We start from the raw sequence: 18054 nt of genomic DNA on the forward strand, positions 1-18054 counted from the left end.
CAGTCATACTAAACAAATAACTGAAAGGGAGGGGCGACTGTACCACATTGTGGGAGGAAGGAAAATATGATGATCTAAACAAACCAAAGACGTTTGCATTAGATCACCAACAACTGAGACGGAACATGGATTACCGTCGCCTGTTGTAAATCCATACAACAAAACCACAACTGAAAAATGAGCTTTTAAACACGAGACGATGTACATCAACAAGGGATTCTGATTTCTAAAAGAAAGGACTGGGAGAGGAGAGGAGATTCCAAAAGCTTCTACCTGAGTTCCTGCAACTGTCTCCTTGCTGAGGGACCAGAACAGAGAACGCCAACAGGTCGGGGGCGAGCAGAGACTCGGGCTTGCGGATCTCGTTGAGCCAGCGGCTCGTGTGGAGTTCTTTGGTGTCAGACGGGCCCTGGATGAGAGGAACCAGCTTCTCCTTCGCCCCCTCACCTGAGCCTGAGAGACAAGGAGTAAAGGTTAGGAAATATATCGAAAAGTTAGCAGTTACCAAAATCACTCTAAATTATTCATATCCACAATTGAAAAGTGTTATTTTAAAACATTGGCCAAGGGGATACAAAGAGCTTGACTTGAGTGCTTGAGATAATTCAACTTCCTTTGAATCGACCAGCGACTCAAATACCTAATTTTCAATATAAAGGCTTTTAATGAATAACCATGTAAAAAAAAGTTTGTCAGTAATTAGTCTGTCAAAGTTTTGGGGTCTGACTGGAAGTGAAATGGGTGATAAATGCTAGAATATTTATGTGTTGTGAAAACGTGTGGAAAATCATAAAATATGTAATATGGGCCAAGAAGAAGGACACATGCAGTAAATTTGTCAGATAAATCAAACAGTGATTTACATTACCAGTCAAACGCGTTACATTTAAATTATTTCATGCACCTGATGGATTAGTTAATTTGGAAATATGAGAATTCATTTTTTTTTCCCTCATGTATATCCGCAGCTGCAATACATCTCATCATCTGCCTGACATCATGTCTCAAGTTTGACCTTGTGAACTCCCGTGTTGACACGAGCTCCGTGGCCAGAGCCCAACGACAGGACCCCAGGAGAAAACAGTGACTCAATCACATCGCGGGGAGGGAAATCAACATAAAGTTAGAGGGTGGAGAAGGAAAAGAAGAAAAAAAAAAAAGGGGGGGGGGAAGAGAGAGCGAATGTGCAAAAGTACACGTTAAAGAAAGTCAAAGAAGAGTCTAGTCGATCTCACTCTCTCCCTCCTACACGGGCAGTAAAGTTTTAACAGGGCACAGCTGCACACACCTGGGGTCCTGGCGCACACTTTTACAGCTCCCACGGTTCCTGAGGCGCATTTCACCGTCGCGCGGCTGCAGAACTTCAGCTCCAGGTTTTGGATGGAGCCCTCCAGAGTCGGTGACGGGCCCAGAGATTTCACACCTAATAAAAGGGAAAAAAGAAAAAAGAAACAAAGTGAAAATGAATTGCAGTCCGGCAGGTGTAAACACCGCTGCCGTGGCTTTGCTCAACACTTGATTGGCCCTTTAATTATTCTCGACCCCTTTCTTTCCCCTGCTCGACCCAAAGCTCTGAACCAACCAGGTGCACTTGAAACACAGAGATCACCAACACGTGGTGACGTGTGTTGGGTTCATCTGCTCTGGCAGGAATTACTTTGGTGTGCTGTACCAGGATTCAAAAAAGAAAAACAATAGCATACAATTGTGAGCAGTAAAATATCAGAAATTATCAGAACAAGTAAACAGTAAACACATGCACCTTCATCAGCTCATTACTTCTTGGTTTTGCTGAAATCTAAGTGAAAAACTTTCAAAGGGCCCTTTTGTTTGTTTCTTTTATTCCTCTGGATTCAGAAAGCTTCCTGTGAAAACATTTACAGAACACCGATGGGATTTTGGATACACTACAGTAAAGGTCTGACATCACAGCCATGTTTTGTTTTTTTTACATGTGTACAGGAAGAGAGATAAAAGCCCCTTCTCCAATTCTCAAATGTCTGTCCAAATGTTTTAATAAGCTCCCGGTAAATCTACCAAAGTTGAACGACTTGAACGTTTTAAGGTGAAATCACAGCGACTACGAGTGGGTAATATGAGTTACAGGGCAATATAATGGGATATATCTTTCCAAAAGAATATCCAATACACCGTCCCGTCTGTATCCATCTCTGTGTCGGCTACAACTCACCTCACACCAGCGTTACGTCACGGGAGCCTCCACTGCTCTTCGCTCTGTGATCATTTCTCTTAATGGCAGTCTAGTGTGGAGGAACCTTTCGTCTGCCATCTTTCCAAAGTGAAACTGTTTGCTCTGCGGCGGGGAGCAGGGGGGGTGACATACTTGCCATTATGATATGTCAATGTTATTTCTATGGTGAGAGGCCTATTTCAAACACATAACGGGGACGACGAGCGAGGAATTACTGGACGGCGGAAAGATACTGTGGAGTCGAGGCGCTTTCTGTGCCAAACCGCCTGTTGAGAGAGAAGAGGGGGATCCATCCATCAAGGTCCATTCTTCCAGTGAGCTGGAACTGTCCGAGGGAATCACATTAAATTCTTACATCACCTGTTCCAATAAGGCTTCGCTTCTCAGAATAATCCGCTGGTATAGTGATAGCACTTCATTTCCTAAAAGTGTCCACAGCACTTTCTGACTGAGGTCGCAGCCGAGTGGGGCCTTTTTTCTCCACGCGTTCACAATGAGAACGTGGAATTGTCACGGAGTCGGAGGACGCAATGAGGAGGGTCTCCTGCTCCGTGTTACAAGAGAAGGGACGACCTCTGGCAAACAGCCGATGCACCGGACCCATCGAATGGTGGCCAAGTGACACCGAGATCAAGAAGTCAAAAGGCAAAGAGAAACTTACATATGAACACTGATATATAAAAACGGATAAGGAACAAATGGAGCAGATTTATTGGCTACCAGAGATTTATTGCCTCCCGGTGAGTGAGACGGTATTGCATTAATAAGGCACAGATGAGTGGTGCTACCAGAGAGACTATGAAAGCACAACAGGTCATTATTTGGCAACAGTCCCTGAAACTATAGTCTGGACATCTGAAGGTTTTTCTTTCTTTCTTTTCATCCACTTCCTCTCTGCTCTCTCTCTCTCTCTAACATTTGTTACATTACTCAACTCTTCTACCTGTTTTCTCTTCCTTCACCCTGCCCTGTCTCCTCCTCCCTTTCTCTGTCTGTTGAGTCAAATCGTTGCTTTTTAAATGTTTTACTCACTTAATCCAACGGCTACACGTTGCATTAATAAAGATGACTTGAGCGGTTGTTTGCAGTTTTTTAATCCAGATCAACTAAACAGTCCAAATGTAGTTTTAATGTAACACAGCAGGGCAGTGTGGAAAAAAGGGGGCGAGACACGTACACAACACACGGCACGTTTAAACCGAAGGGAATTACTGGCAATTGGTGAAAACTCCTAACCACTGACTTCCCTCCTGTCCCTCTCGCAGACAAATTACCCAGCAACTTCTTCACCTGCTGTCTGAGGGGTCATCTATCAGCCCAGATGCGAGATGGGAATGTTAATAACCCTCATTCTGTATCCCTGCCTACCACTTAATGTATCTGCGGGGTCAAACAGAGTAATGCTGCACGTCTCTCTGTGGCTTTGATTAGCTGCTTCCCCTTCCAGCTTCCACCGGCCACGGGACAAATGTTCTACGTGAGTTATTTCCTCGTGGAACCTGAAAAAAGAACCTGGAACCAGATCCTCAGTTCTATGGAGTGTATATCGCAGGCATATTCATTTTTTTCTTCTGAATAATTGATAATGCCCTGCTCATACCATGCCTTTTATAGTGACTGTAACAAAGTAAAATAATAATGAGCATGTTCTGTCTTAAACTGGTGCTATTTTAAAATCGGGACCACGAGGAGGATTTTCTCCATCACTCTCTTGCACTGCTAAGTGTGTGTTGGATTTGAGGATATTAAGGTAAAGGGGAGAGACAAGTAAATGTTCCTCTTGACGTCCTCACTCGACTCATGAAACAAGATCATGGTTTGACTGTTCAGTCTGCACCTTACACCCTGAATTTATTACAAATATATATATTCTAAAATGAGCACTGTTTTTTGCACATTTGATTAATGTTTATGTCCTCTCTTGATTCAGAAACACAGGCACATCTGGCTGACAGATAGACCTTGTTCCACTGTCAATACTTCATGTAAATTCTGTGAATTTATTATTCTTATTTTCTATATTTTTTTGTATATATTTTTTAATGTGTGATGTGTGCTGTGTGAAATGTGCTGCTGCTACACCAGCATTTCCCAGCTTGGGATGAATAAAGTATTTATCTATCTATCTATTTGGGTTATTCGATGCGATCTAGTACGAGAGGGAAATATAGAAGATGACACTGTCACTACTTAAAGCTAAGCTCCCTTCTCCCAATGGAATAATAAAGCTCTCATACGTTTACCATCAAAAGGACCCCACTAGACATTTGTCGAACCTACAAACACACGACCCATCTACCTTAACGGAGGATGGATAACCACATCCTTTCATGAAAACAGTGTTGTGAAGGAAACAATGATTGCAATGATTGATGAGCAGGCCTCCAAACGGAGCAACTGTTCCTCTGGCTCCTTGGTTCTCTGTGGCGAAGATGGAGATGTTAAAAGTGCAGTCTGGAACACGACAAGGGCCGTTCCCTTTCACTCTACTTGCTCTTTGATAAATGGCACTGGGGGTATCACTGTAACATATCCCCGTTGCCCACACAGATGTCCTAAAGGGCACAGAACACCTGCTGCGGTGGTGGTGGTGGTGGTGGTGGTGGTTGGGTGGGAGGACTCTGGACAATGTTTTGTCCAGCTGTTGGACTATAAAATGAAAGGGGGGGGGGGGGGGGTACACAGGAAGAGGAAAAAAAACAAGGGTCGGTAGTTTGGTGGCTTGAGGAAGTGGTATTCAGTATGAGTGTGTATTATTGTGTAGTGTGTGTATCTGTACGTTGGTGTGTGTGTGTGTGTGTGTGTTACAGCCAGATGTATGTGTTTGGTCATTTCTGTGTGTGACCGAGTGACTGAGTGAGTGAATGTGTGTGGTGCTGTTACTTGTCAAGCGGGGGCAGGTGCGAGGAGTACATAACCACACAGCTAGGGGCCAAAGGCTACAGCACTCCATCAAACACTGAGAGGGCAACCGTGGGCAGCTGGATTTGCCATCCTGAACACGGAGTGTGTGGGGGGGAGACGGGAAGGAGGGATGTAAAGTCAGGGAAAAAAAGAAAAAGAAATACAGAGCAATAGAAAGAAAAAGACAGAGAGAAGAAAAATTGATGGGATATGGATTTTTTTTTGGCTTTCTGCATGCCTCAATATATGGCATACACATGTCTCTGTGTGTGTGTGTGTGCGTGTGTGGGCGCGTGTGTGTGTGCATGTGTGTGTGTGTGTGTGTGTGTGTGTGTGTGTGTGTGTGTGTGTGTGTGTGTGTGTGTGTGGGACATCTGCAGACTTAAAAGCCATGTTTTACACATTCCAACATGTCCTGCTCGCACTGCTTTGAAGAATGGTGTGGGAAAACTGTGTCTTCCTATGATGCTGGAGCCGGCACATCTACATTCACATAGTTTGTCTGTACAGTGTGATACCCTGCACAATGCACAGAAATTCATTTCCGACAAATTGAACAAGCGTTCACATGGGAACACGGACATGTTGTAAGACGAGGACGTCTCCTCTGAGTGAAAAGAACTAAGGCGCAAGATGGAGAAAAAAAAGGGGCTGAAGCAGAGTGAAGTTTGTGACTTCTGCTGAAGCAGCCATTAGAATCTGTGTTTTGATTCAAATGACGTCCACTCAGCCACACCACAGACGTGAGTAAAGAGTTCCAATACTTCTCAGAAAACACGGCCCCTGGCACGTATTGATGCATTAGGGATCAGTTTTATATGTGATGACGATTGCATGACAAGAGGATGTACACTATCACCAAACACTAATGGGAAGGTAGACGGACAAAGACGGACGGAGAGAGAGAGAGAACCTAAAGTGCTAAAAGCTCCAAATCTGGCGATGGGCCCACAGCAGCTAGGGGTCGGATAAAATATATATATATTTTTTTTTTAAAAGGTAGACATTGACATGTTGGGTAGACCGAGAGCAGCCAGCTGAGCCATTAAGTGCTGATGTAAAAACAATAACTGTCTCTCCTGAGTCAGGAGGGGCTGAAGTAGAAGCAGTAAGTAGGAGCAGGAGGTCTGCTGGAACCTTGCCCAGTACTGACACACTGAAAAAAAACTAGAGAGAGAGAGAGAGTGGGACAGGAAAACAGACAAGGTGAGTGGTTTGTCCCGCAGTTAAAGCTGAGAACAGAGGCAAACGCGAGTCTGCGGGGTCACTTATCACTTCTCACAAAATCTAATTTTCACACTGTCCTGACGTAAAAGTCCTTGGAGAGCAGGGAAAAAACCCCACAAAGGTAACTGTAGGGATGCATACTTAAATGTATTATATATATTATTTTTTTTAATTTCAAAGACAAAATATCCAGAACGCTTCTTTCTATACCAGCGACTCACCAAGAACAAGCCAGTGAATGAAAGCAGTTACAGTGAGCGTGGTGTCCTGTCGCTGGGACGGGTTATGGTAATTGCAGGAAAACTTCACTTGCCCACAGGAAGAGATGCATTTCACATTTCAGTTTTCGCGGCAACAGCTGTTTTCAGATAAATGGAAATGGGGGGACTGGGGGGGCAGTTTGCATGAGCAGTGATGGCTTCCATTGCTAAATAACCACACAAACACCCGCTGCCCCGTCAACGAGTCAATTCCTTTACACCTATAGTCAAACACAGCAGACATTCTTTCACACAAGAGAACCTCACGGCCAAGCGGAGAGTGAGAGGCCGAGCTGCTTCCAGCTCACTGGGCAGAGGTTGGAGTAGCGTGGAGTGTGTGTGTGTGTGTGTGTGTGTGTGTGTGTGTGTGTGTGTGTGTGTGTGGCACTCGCTGCCTATAACCGTTGCGGTGTAAAGACAGTGATGGGGAGTAAGAGAGCCGGTGCTGGTGGAGGCTGGGGGTCTAATTTCCGTGATTATCATCCCCTCCAGGTGCTGCCTGTCTTTCTGTCTGCCCACTAAAGCAGTGACACATGTTCTCCGCACTTTTCAGACCGCGGCTCTCTCTGCCACCGAATTACCACAATTAAGGAGTCATCATGCGGAAGCAATTTGGCCAACACTAATGGGCCTAGGCAGTGGGGTTTGGAGGACAGTGAAGGGGGTGATGGGGTGGTGGTGGTGGTGTGGGGGGGGGGGGGGGGGGGGGGGGGGGGGGGGGTGTGTGCACGTATACAACAAGTGAGAAAGATGAGAGAGAGAGAGAGTCAGAGAAATGGGGGGAGAGACAGATGTGCAAAAGAGTCACAGCAAAAAAACATGTGCAGTGACATAGAGCCACTTGTAAGGAGACAATTAGCCAGTGGTGAGATAGGCCATTAAAACACAGTTCTGGATGAGAGGGCCTGCCTCTCAATCTCCCAGATCCCCGGCCTAATGCTACCCTGACAAATCTGTTTAGCATAAGAAACAGGGGCATTCTGACTTTGAAGTGGCAGCCAGGACGGAATGCCACTGTGGTTCCACCATGAGAGAGATGCCTGAAACTACAGACCACAACTAATGACGCTAAACCAGCCCCTCCATCACTGAAATGTAGCTCCGGATTACTGCTCGCTCTCCCTGACTCTCGGCGACTCCATAACTCACTCCTTTTCTCAAACTCCCTCCCCGCTCTCGACCACTTTCCCCATGGAACAGAATTAAAGCAAAAAACCAAGCAAAGAGCATTCTTGTTCATCAATAATCCACTGAGATCAATATTTATCTGTCGGCTACGCAAAAGGTTTTTGGATGCGTCCGTGTGTGGTGGCAGCCAAGACGTGACTGGGGTTTGTCGGCGCTGCCGAGGCACTTCAGTCAGGAGTCGCAGTGAAAATTTATGGCCGTGTGACACGGAGCTATGCGCTCAGTTGGCACTGGTCGCCGTACGCTCAGATGGGACAGTTGACTCACAGCAGGGAGCCAGCTCTGTGCAGACAGCACCAGATGACATAAACACAAACAGATTGATTTGGGGCTGTCATTGATTCGTGGGTTTAGTAACATTCAGAGCCGTGTCTACTGTGGGTGCTGTGGGAGGCCTTTTCTATTCACGGTGCATTTTGTTTCATGTCTCAGTGGCGCTCGCCGCTTTGTGTTGGAGGCTATTCCACTATTTAATAAATTAATGCTTACTCATTCATCAAAGAATGTCCCTATACCATAAGAATTTGTATTAATTACTTAGTGTAAATAATCAAAGTGTAAATAAAGAACATTTACAATAGCATATAATACGACAATCAATTACTTTCAATGCTTTACGCAATGGGGGGGAGGGATTCCAATGTTCCAGCTCTAAAGGATGAAAGCTTTAAATTGACAGAAACGTTGCCGTGCCCACGGCTGGCCGGCTAAGTAAACTGCCCGACTCCGCTACCAGCCACCAGCCAGGTTTCTTAAAAGCATGATAAATCACTATGATCTCAACAAACCATTTACTGACCAAACTGTGCCAATTGTATATTGGATTTAGCGGTAAGTGGTAAGATGCATATCAGAGAGCGACATATACAACGTTGTTGTGAAGCGTCCAGATCGGGTGTATTCGGGATTGTCCATGTTTTCTCCAACATGCCTGGAATCACATCTTATTTCCCATGACAGAAAAGTGGGCTACGGGGGAGAGAGGAATTCTTGGCACACTCTCAGTTGCACACTCTCACTCTCAACTATCATCTTTCCCCAGAAGCCAGTGGACGGTGTAAAGAAGGAGAAAAAAAAAAGTGGGGGAATGATGAATGGAAAATCGTGGTGAGAAACGACAAGCCTGATGTCCCCTGATGAGTGTTTGAAGTCACCAACCATGAGAGCGTGTGTGTGTGTGTGTGTGTGTGCGTGTGTGTGTGTGCGTGCGTGTGTCTAAGTTGAATGTGCCAAGTGGTTGTTTGGTGAAAACTGATTTGATATATTGTGTGATGAAGGAAAAAAAAACCTCAGTCATTTAGACGTTCCTCTCATCCCATTAAACATATAAATATTCATGTAATCCAATATCTAATCGTGGAACGACACACGGCAAACTTCTCTTTTGCATTGAATTGCGCTGGCTTCTCTCTCCCGCTCGTTCTGCACTGAAGTGAGTGACGGAGAAAAGAGCATGGCAGCTTAAAGGAAGACAAAGGAAAAAGGAGGAAGGTCTGAGTCTGGATTGACTTAAAACATCATCAGAATCTGCCAGGAGTGGGGTGAGGGCCGTCTGTAGCTCATTTGAAGTTTTCATTGACAAGAACCGTCTCAAGTTCCGTCCAAGATTTATTTATCAGCTCTCTGATGCTGACACAACGTGTTTTTAATGTTGGAAATACGGTTGCGTACGGACGAAGAAGAAAAAAGCCCCCTTTTCTTTCCCCGTCTCTCCTTGCTTCTGATGTCAATCCACGAGGCAGTCAAGTAGACAGGCAGAGATTTCTCTCGAACCAATAAGTTACCTCTTCAAAGACGTGTGGATACTTCAGTGAGGGGCCAGGCCACGCTGAAACAGACATCTCAGGGTTTCCATTAAGCTTCCCATCTCTTCACTGACATTGGTGACAACCACAGACCATAAAGAAAGGCTCACGTCCTTCCTGCTTTTCCTTTCATTGTGGAACAATGGAAAAGGCACCATGAACGTTCTCTTCATGGGCTAAGGTGTATGACAGGGCAGACTGAGCGGAGCGCAGCCCCCGTCTGTCGACTCCCACCACCGCGACTGTGTTGCCATCGACTACTGTACATTACAGGCGCGGGAGAAGAGACGCTCAGCAGGCGAGGGAGAAACGGTACACGGGCAAGTTCTGGAACCAGACAAATGCACAGCAGACCAGGCATCAGCTCTACGGAGGTGACAAGAGTGATATGAAAATGAACACTCTTCTTCCCCTCCAATAACACGCAGCCATTACCGACACTTATTGTGCCACGGCGTCACGGGGGGATTTGCGTCAGACCCGTGCTCCCGAAGGCAGTTAGATCACAGCGACGTGACCCGCTGGCCGTGACAGGAGCAGCCTGTTTCATGCCGTGCAAAAACGCGTAAAAACTTTTGTTGACGTGGTCCTTCTGAGGGGCTGCGTTTGCTTCCAAGCGAGGGGAAATATCAGTGTGAAGAAAGGGATAAATTAGGCTCCTTGACGTAACCTTGAAGTGTCTTTTTTTCCCCCCAACTCTTTTCTCCGACTTTTCTCTCCCGACCGCTCCATCTCTCATAGGGTGTGTAGGGGGAACTTATGAAAACAAAAGACTTGTTTTAATAATGATACTGTTATGAGTGAGAGCACAAGTCCTGTACTATTATTATCAACATGCTTCTAGTCGCTATGCAATGAGCGCATAGGCTCTCCGTATCCAAACATTCTTTTCGTCATTTGCCTTAAATGGGAGCCGATGCTGCGAGAGCAGGAGTAGATATAGGATTTGCCAGAGAGGGAGGTGGGCTTCCCTTTGTGCATATGCATGTCCAGGTGTGTGCGTGTGTGTGCGTGTGTGTGTGTGTGTGTGTGTGTGTGCGTGTGTGTGTGTCTATAACCTGACACTCAATTAGGTGCCAAAGCTGGGTTTAATAAGGAGCAGCCTGAAGTCAGTTCTGTTTCTGGGCAGTGAGATTTCTTTATTTCCTTCTTTCTGTCACTTTTCTTTTCACCCTTTATTTTCCTTCTCTCTTTCATTTTTCATTCTTCTCATTATATCATTTACTCTCTCTTCCCCTGACTCTGTTCTTTCCCCTCCCATATCTGTCATGCTTAAGTTTTATGTCACAGTTCGTTTATCACCCCAGCAATCATCCAGAGCATGCCTGGTGACCACCACCGACCGACCTGCACCAGACGCCCCACCTCCCCCACCCCCCTCTCGCCATCCTAGTCCAGACCACCACGGAGCTCTGTGGCCAGGAAACCAGCTGTGGTAGCTGCATCCATCACTGGTGGAAATGGCAATTGTATGCTGCTTTAGAATTACCTTTTACCTTTCGAGATGCAACATTTCACAAGACACTACGACAGCGAAGGAAATGATGCTCATGCCTTTCAAATTCTGCGGGGAAGAGTTTAGATTACCGAAGAGAAAGAAGCCCCAGCTTGTTTCTCTTCAGCTTCCTATTGCCAACTTGGTTGTAGATGCTGCACTGGTCCCGTAATGGTTAATTTAGGGAGACGATGTTCAGGAATAGCTTACATAAATTTAAAAGAAAACAAAATTTACAAAGAAATAAAGCTGTCACTCTGACATAGCAAAGATTCATTTTCCTCAAGATAATTTCAGTTAAAGGGGCAGTAAGCAATTTTGAGGAAATATTAGCAGATCTTTACAAATGTGTATTGCTTAAGAATCGCTTACTGTCCCTTTAATTATGTATAGTCCTTTTGGCAGATATCAGTGTCCTTAACATTAATAAGTCAAGTGCACACTTTCAACCCACTTCTAGACTAATGACATAAGTAGGGTAAAACACAAACTATCAAGCATTTCTGACTCTGACTGTGTTTAAAGGGAACAGACAGGCAAAGGACTCCATCTTGTATAATGAGCTGTCTGAAGTCACTCGGGCCTTTCTGCATGTCATCTGGTCGGTTTACTGCCATGTCATAGATGCAAGGACGTGAACCAACACTTGTAATTTCTGTTTAATCAGCAAGACAAAGATCTGAAACACAAAAAAGGCACACAGACACACACACACACACGCACACTCCACACATGCATGCATGCAAACAGTAAAAGCCATATGCCCAAACACAAGCACACATATGTAGGCAGTAAACAAACAGTCTTGCCCTCACAATCACAGAGTCATAATATAGACGAGGCATCGCGGGGTCATATTCTCCACGCCAGGTTGTACCATCTGCAGGTTTAAGTGCTCTCTGTGAATCATCACTGCATACTGAGCCATAAACACATCTGTTGAAATTGAAAGACTTATGTCCATTGGGGACTTAAGTGCATGAATCAAAATCCAATAAAGCTATCATCAACGTGGAAAACATGAAGGGAGCGCAATAAAAAAAAACATGCAGATACTGTGAGCTCATGGCGATGTGCAGACGAGATTTGTTCAAAATGTAATTCGCCGCGAACCCGTGATCATTTTTAAAATTGGATTGTTAACATTTATTTAAACACTGAGTGAGATAAAATGGCAGGGGGTAACTATCTATGAAAATATGAAACACTCAAACAAGAACCATAACCGTGAGCCAGACATCCATTCAGCGATGTATTTACACTGTTGTCAATAAAATGTAAACCTCCATATTTGACTTCAACTGCTTTGTGCGTATTGTGTGCTAGACAGCTGTTTTCATTTTCCATCATCATTATCAAAAGACATTCATGTGCATAGTTTGGCATGTTTTGGAGATGTGGCATGTTTTCTACATGATTCTGGGATCATATAATCTGAAACAGAAAACCAAAAGAAAAGGCTATTTAAATGCACACAGCCACCGGCTATGCAAATATTTGTACTGTACTGTACTGTACTTTGCACTGAAGAGGGACTAATGGAAAAAATGTAGCAAAATTAGACACATATTCATCGTAGTCTTATGCACAACATGCTGAGCACCCACAGATGTGTACAGACTCCAGTAGAGTGTGAGAGGTCACGGGGGTCAGTGTGTCACTGAATCTGAGGTCTGCAGTCGCTAGAAGTGTCGGGAGGCTTTTCACTACTACTGCAACTGTTCCTACTGCCAACCAGGACTTGCAAACAGAGAAAACCTTTAAGATAAGCAGGTCACTGACTATCTCAGGCAAAGAGGTGGAAAAAGAATAAGATGAGACAATGGATTTAAAACATAAAGGAGGAAGAACGAAGAAAGAGACAGATGAAGAAATGATAGGTGGATACAGTTTAGAGCTGCAGCAGTTAATCGAGTAATCGATTAGTAATCGACTACTAAATTACTCGCCAACTAATCTGATAATCGATTAATCGGTTCAAGCAGTTTTTATGGGGGAATCGTCTCCCAAAAATTCTTAAATGTGAATATTGTAAATGTTTTTTGGTGTGGACAAAACAAAACATCATCTTGGGGTTTTATGCCATTTTATGAACCAAACAACTAATCGACTTAATCCAGAAAATAATCAACAGATTAATTGATTGTGAAAATAATCGTTAGTTGCAGCCATAATAAAGTTGCCTTAACGTAGCAGCATAAAACTATAGGACAGTAAACATGAAAAAAAAATAAAACAAACAACAGACAACAAAGTAAGATATTAAGAAAAGGACAGGAAATTCAGGACGGGGCTTACGGTTCGGGAGCAGACTGTAAGAATGGGTGCACTAATGTGTGCACAAACACACACACACACACACACACACACACACACACACACACACACCCCGTGAACCTCTCTCTCCATTTTTACCAGACACCCAGCAACATAAAATTTGATCTACTGTTTTCTGCAGAGCTCTCCAATAAAACACAACACTAGTGTGAGCTTCGCTGGAATGTGAAAGGAGAAGGCTGGAATAACGCGTCACCACAGAAAACAACAAAATCAACGCCGCCCTACAGACAGTAGTTTGACAAACCAAGCTGTCGGGCGGCAGACGGTGACTGGCGACGTTTGATTTTTCAAAGAAAATAGGATTTTACGGTTTGTTTTCCTGATTCCGCTCATTCGACTCTGGGCTTGCCGACCGAATCACAGACCTTTTTGCGTTACGCTGCTCGCTGAGTTGCTGCTGGCCTTGCCAGTGAGCAGCACACACTCAAAAGTTTTACAAATCCTAGCGGCTGTGTTCCAGTCAGCTGTGATGATTTAAAGTCTCATGACGTTTGCTTTAATCTGAGTCCACCAATTATTTTAAAGTCTGTCAGTACTTTGAGATTAAAAGTGAATGAAGCTTTTTTTTTCGTAGTTATCCCCCTCCCCCAAGTTGATTTATAGAATTATCTTTGGAAAGGGAATAAAATTTCATAGCAAAATGGCTCCCCCACGAAGGACACTCACCATCTGCGTTATCAGCTAGACCTCAATATGAAACACCTTCCACTACTGAACGAAAAGCCCTGGAACATCAAAAGGACACAAGAGGAGGAGGAGGAATTCCAAAAGGAATGAAAAAAGCACATGTTCAAAGCTAACAGCTTTTTGTTTGTCAAGTTCAGCGCGCGGTTGTGTGTGTGTGTGTGTGTGTGTGTGTGTGTGTGTGTGTGTGTGTGTGTGTGTGTGCGCGTGTGTGCATGTGTGTGTGTGTCCGCTCTATCGTGGCAATAGCCCCATGAACGCCGGCCGGAGACACGAGAACAAACAGAACTAAGATCTGAATGCAAATCGGAATTTTGTGAGTCTTATGAAATACCCACCACTTTCACCACATCTAGTTTCAGTCAATCAGCCTGCAGAGTCGCACGAGAGGACAAATGCAACACCTGCCAAGACTGCAAACACTTTCACCACGTGGAGGGCCAAATAAGTGGCGGCTGCAGGGGTCCTGTCTCCCTATTTGTCATGAGATAGGTTTAAAGAATGTAAAATGATAAGCGTTTCATCAGAAGTCCAGTCTAGGTAGAAATCCCACCAGGTACGTCCGAGTTAAAGAAACTACTCACAGAGAAGCGTGGCAGAGGAGTGAGTGGGAAGACGTCACAGTGCGGGACACAACCACAAAAATCATTCAGCAGAGGTTGCACTGGGTGTGAGGGAGAAGACTGTTTACTCTACTCTGCTAGCTCTGCTCATTTCTCTTCTTTCATATCCTGTTTTTCCGTTTCTTCTGCACAATTAAGCCGTCACACATCAAGGACAGCCAACGTCTTCCTTCAGGCCTGTGAGTGTCACAGTTTCAAAAAGAACGATACAGCACTAGGCATTTTTGGTTATATCATCGGAATTATTGCTGCGTTTTTTCCAACTAAACATACTGTATACTTACTCAACACATCACCTATTCCCCTTCACTCTCTCGCCTTCCAAACTCCTCCGAACTCTTTCCCCCCGCTCCTCTTTTTCTAACCTGCCAGCACATGAGCCAGATGTGCAAATGTTTCTCTGTGTTACTAGTCGAGGCCCAGTCCAAGAGAGAAAGGCAGAGAGCGAGGGGAGAGGAATATTTGACTTCACTCCACGGGAGACCGGTTTTCATAAATTCTGGCGGCTGCACCACGGTGAAAAAGGTAGCTTGGCTCACTTGGCCAGAGGCGAATGTTGACGGCATACCAAACAACGTGATCCTAATGAGTTGGAAAATCCCTGGCCCTCCAGAGGACTGTCCAGATGCTACCGTCATGAGAAACGCTACTGTTTTATTGAATTTGGGCTCCCCCCCTCACTTTAACAAGGGGCAAAATTTATTATTTGACCATTAAGGCATCCTAGGCGACATGAAGCATAAAACTGAGTTAATTTACCCTTGGCTGCAGGTCCCGTACCCGACACCGGGCGCAAGACAAGTTGATCTCTATGCCAAAATGTCTCACGTGAAGGTATTTGGAGACTCTGAGTTCTGGATGTGTGCTTGCCCACCTGGTGTAGGATCCGGGAGCTATGGGCACACGATGAGGTCGACTTGTTTTGGGTGAACGGTAGTCTGGTACATGATGTGCTGAGTCTCGAGAAAAAAAAAATGTACATGCTTTCATAAGAGGCTCAAGTCACGTTAAGTTCTCACCAGTTCCTGGCAATCTACTGGTACGAAGACACAAACTTTAGTTCATGTAAGACTAAACAAACTAAGAGCAGCAAATGTACATTAAGAGATAAAATGAGATTTCATTATTTAATCCCCACTGATGAAGGGATTACCATCTAATGCGATGTTCCATTGGAGACCAGATGAGCACAATGATCGAGTCTGTTCTTTGCTCGGTGACTATTCATGGTCAAATACAGAATGAGCCGCTAAACTACACAAAAAAAAAAAACTGCCTCTGCTTCTCTCTGATGTTCCCCGTCCCTTTGTCTTTAGACACCTACAGTTATCACTTGTCTTTTGGAAAAGGAAATCCGATGCACAAGCACACAGCATGGTGCCAGTGGAAGGGTCAGAGGTCCTTTCACTCACTCTCTCACTCTACACATGGGGAAACCCTCGGACTCACTACATGTGGTGTATGTGTGTTTAGCACGTTGTTTACCTGGAGCTCTGAACACTTCATTGAGCAGGCTTTTGCTGAGCGTCAGCGGGGCTCCGTTGGTCGTGCTGTGGGTCCAACTCTGACAGACCGCTTGGAGCAAGAGCGTCTGGGCCCGGGTGGCCTGGACAGTGAAGTGGGGAAGCTCAAGAATACACTCGTCGGTGGGGACCGAAGACCTTTTGCTCCTGCAAAGAGAGGGACGGCAGAAGGAAGAAGGAGGTTAGACAGAGGATCGTGCATAGAGTCAGGTTACACCAACAATAATAAATGAAAGAATGGAGAGTTGCACTTCAGTGCCTGTTATACACCGAGCGAAAAGAACACCGGTGGAAACAAATGGTTCACAGCTTCCACGAATCCATCAATATCACATCGCGGTATAAAACAGCTCATCGACAGCACAAAGGGCCAAATAGGTAGAACTAGATTCCAACGTCGAGTTGAAGGACTACTTAGTGCGCGCCAAGCTTTCCTTAGTTACTTGGCAAGTGGGTGCAGTTTGCCTCTTTGCCACCAAACCCCTTTCTCTCCCCTCCATCCAGAATGTGATGATGATTTATGTGAAGATATGTACAGCCCAGAAACCTGATCCTGAAAAGAATCTCTCCGCGTTTGACATTTCATCTTTCGAGGAGAGAGAGGTGTGTGTGTGTGTGTGTGTGTGTGTGTGGCAGGGGGATGAGGTAACAGTACAGTCAGATGGAGTCCTCCAGGCCCCTGTCCATCAGAGCGTCAGTGGACCATGCTCCCATCTATCATCTGACACACAAACACCTATCTAGTATTTGCTTCACTGCCTCCGAAATTCACACACCTATCACACTCTCAACGCATTCACACACACACTTCTGTCACGTCTGTGACACCACCACACAGACAAACATCTCGACACACACACACACACACACACACACACACACACACACACACACACACACACACACACACACACACACACACACACACACACACACACACACACACACACACACACACACACACACACACACACACACACACACACACACACACACACACACACACACACACACACACACACACAGCCCTTCACATTCCTGAATGAGCCTGAGCTCTTTTTCTATCTTTTCCGGGCTGTGAAGTCAGGGCCTCTCTGTTCTTCTTCAGATCCCATCCATGACATCAGCAACAGCAGAAGGAGGGATTCCCCAACCCACACACACACACACACACACACACACACACACACACACGGCATGGAGTGACGGCGCACTTGTCAACTCCATGATTACACATCTCAGTCGTTCACCTCTGTCCCCTGGAAAAACACCCATGGATCCTGAAGTAAACACTGCAAAACAAGCCTCTTTGGTTCCACTTCTCTATTCTTGAGATTTGATGGTGCCCCCGTCCCCAGATACACGTGTTGAGTTGGGGGCAGATTCCTAACGTCACTACACGCTGTAATGGAGGCAAAGAGGCACTGCCCTCTGAGTGGTACTTTTGATGGAAACACGAGCCGTGACTAACTCCAGGGATGGATGCAGCGTGTCAGGAACGAGCATCACAGTTCAGTTAATCACACATCCATTTCGGTCTGGTCCCAGTTCAGGGTATGGGATGTGTCACGGGGTCTCTCCCTCTCTCCCTCTCCCGCTCAGCAGCTCTGCAATCGTTTAATTCCTCCGCTTCCCTCTTCTCTCCGTGTCTCTTTATCTTTCCCTTTCTTCTGCTCCTGGGTGGCTCGGCGGGGTGACATGAGCTGTTAGCCGCTCACAGGCAGGTCCAGAGTTCTGAACCGCCTGCTGTCTCGAGGGGGGAGACAGAAGAGCAAGAGGGTTTGATAAAGAGA

At 45.3% G+C, this 18054-nt stretch overlaps 1 protein-coding gene across 14 annotated transcripts in view; it reads right to left on the reverse strand.

Moving 5' to 3' along the window:
• LOC118301643 (vacuolar protein sorting-associated protein 13B-like) overlaps nt 1–18054 on the reverse strand; it is a 299542-nt gene that overhangs the window by 216520 nt on the left and 64968 nt on the right. For all 14 annotated transcript variants that reach the window (XR_004790359.2, XM_035627305.2, XM_047331582.1 and 11 more), the window contains 3 exons: nt 16224–16408; nt 1289–1423; nt 274–453 (listed from right to left, as the gene is read on the reverse strand). Coding sequence is in view for 13 of the 14 variants with exons in the window: in XM_035627305.2 (XP_035483198.2) it covers nt 274–453; nt 1289–1423; nt 16224–16408 (500 nt within the window). In the remaining variant the exon portion in view is untranslated. The remainder of the gene's footprint in view (nt 1–273; nt 454–1288; nt 1424–16223; nt 16409–18054) is intronic.

Source organism: Scophthalmus maximus, chromosome 1, assembly GCF_022379125.1.
Source record: "Scophthalmus maximus strain ysfricsl-2021 chromosome 1, ASM2237912v1, whole genome shotgun sequence".
NCBI classification, from domain to species: Eukaryota; Metazoa; Chordata; class Actinopteri; order Pleuronectiformes; family Scophthalmidae; genus Scophthalmus; species Scophthalmus maximus.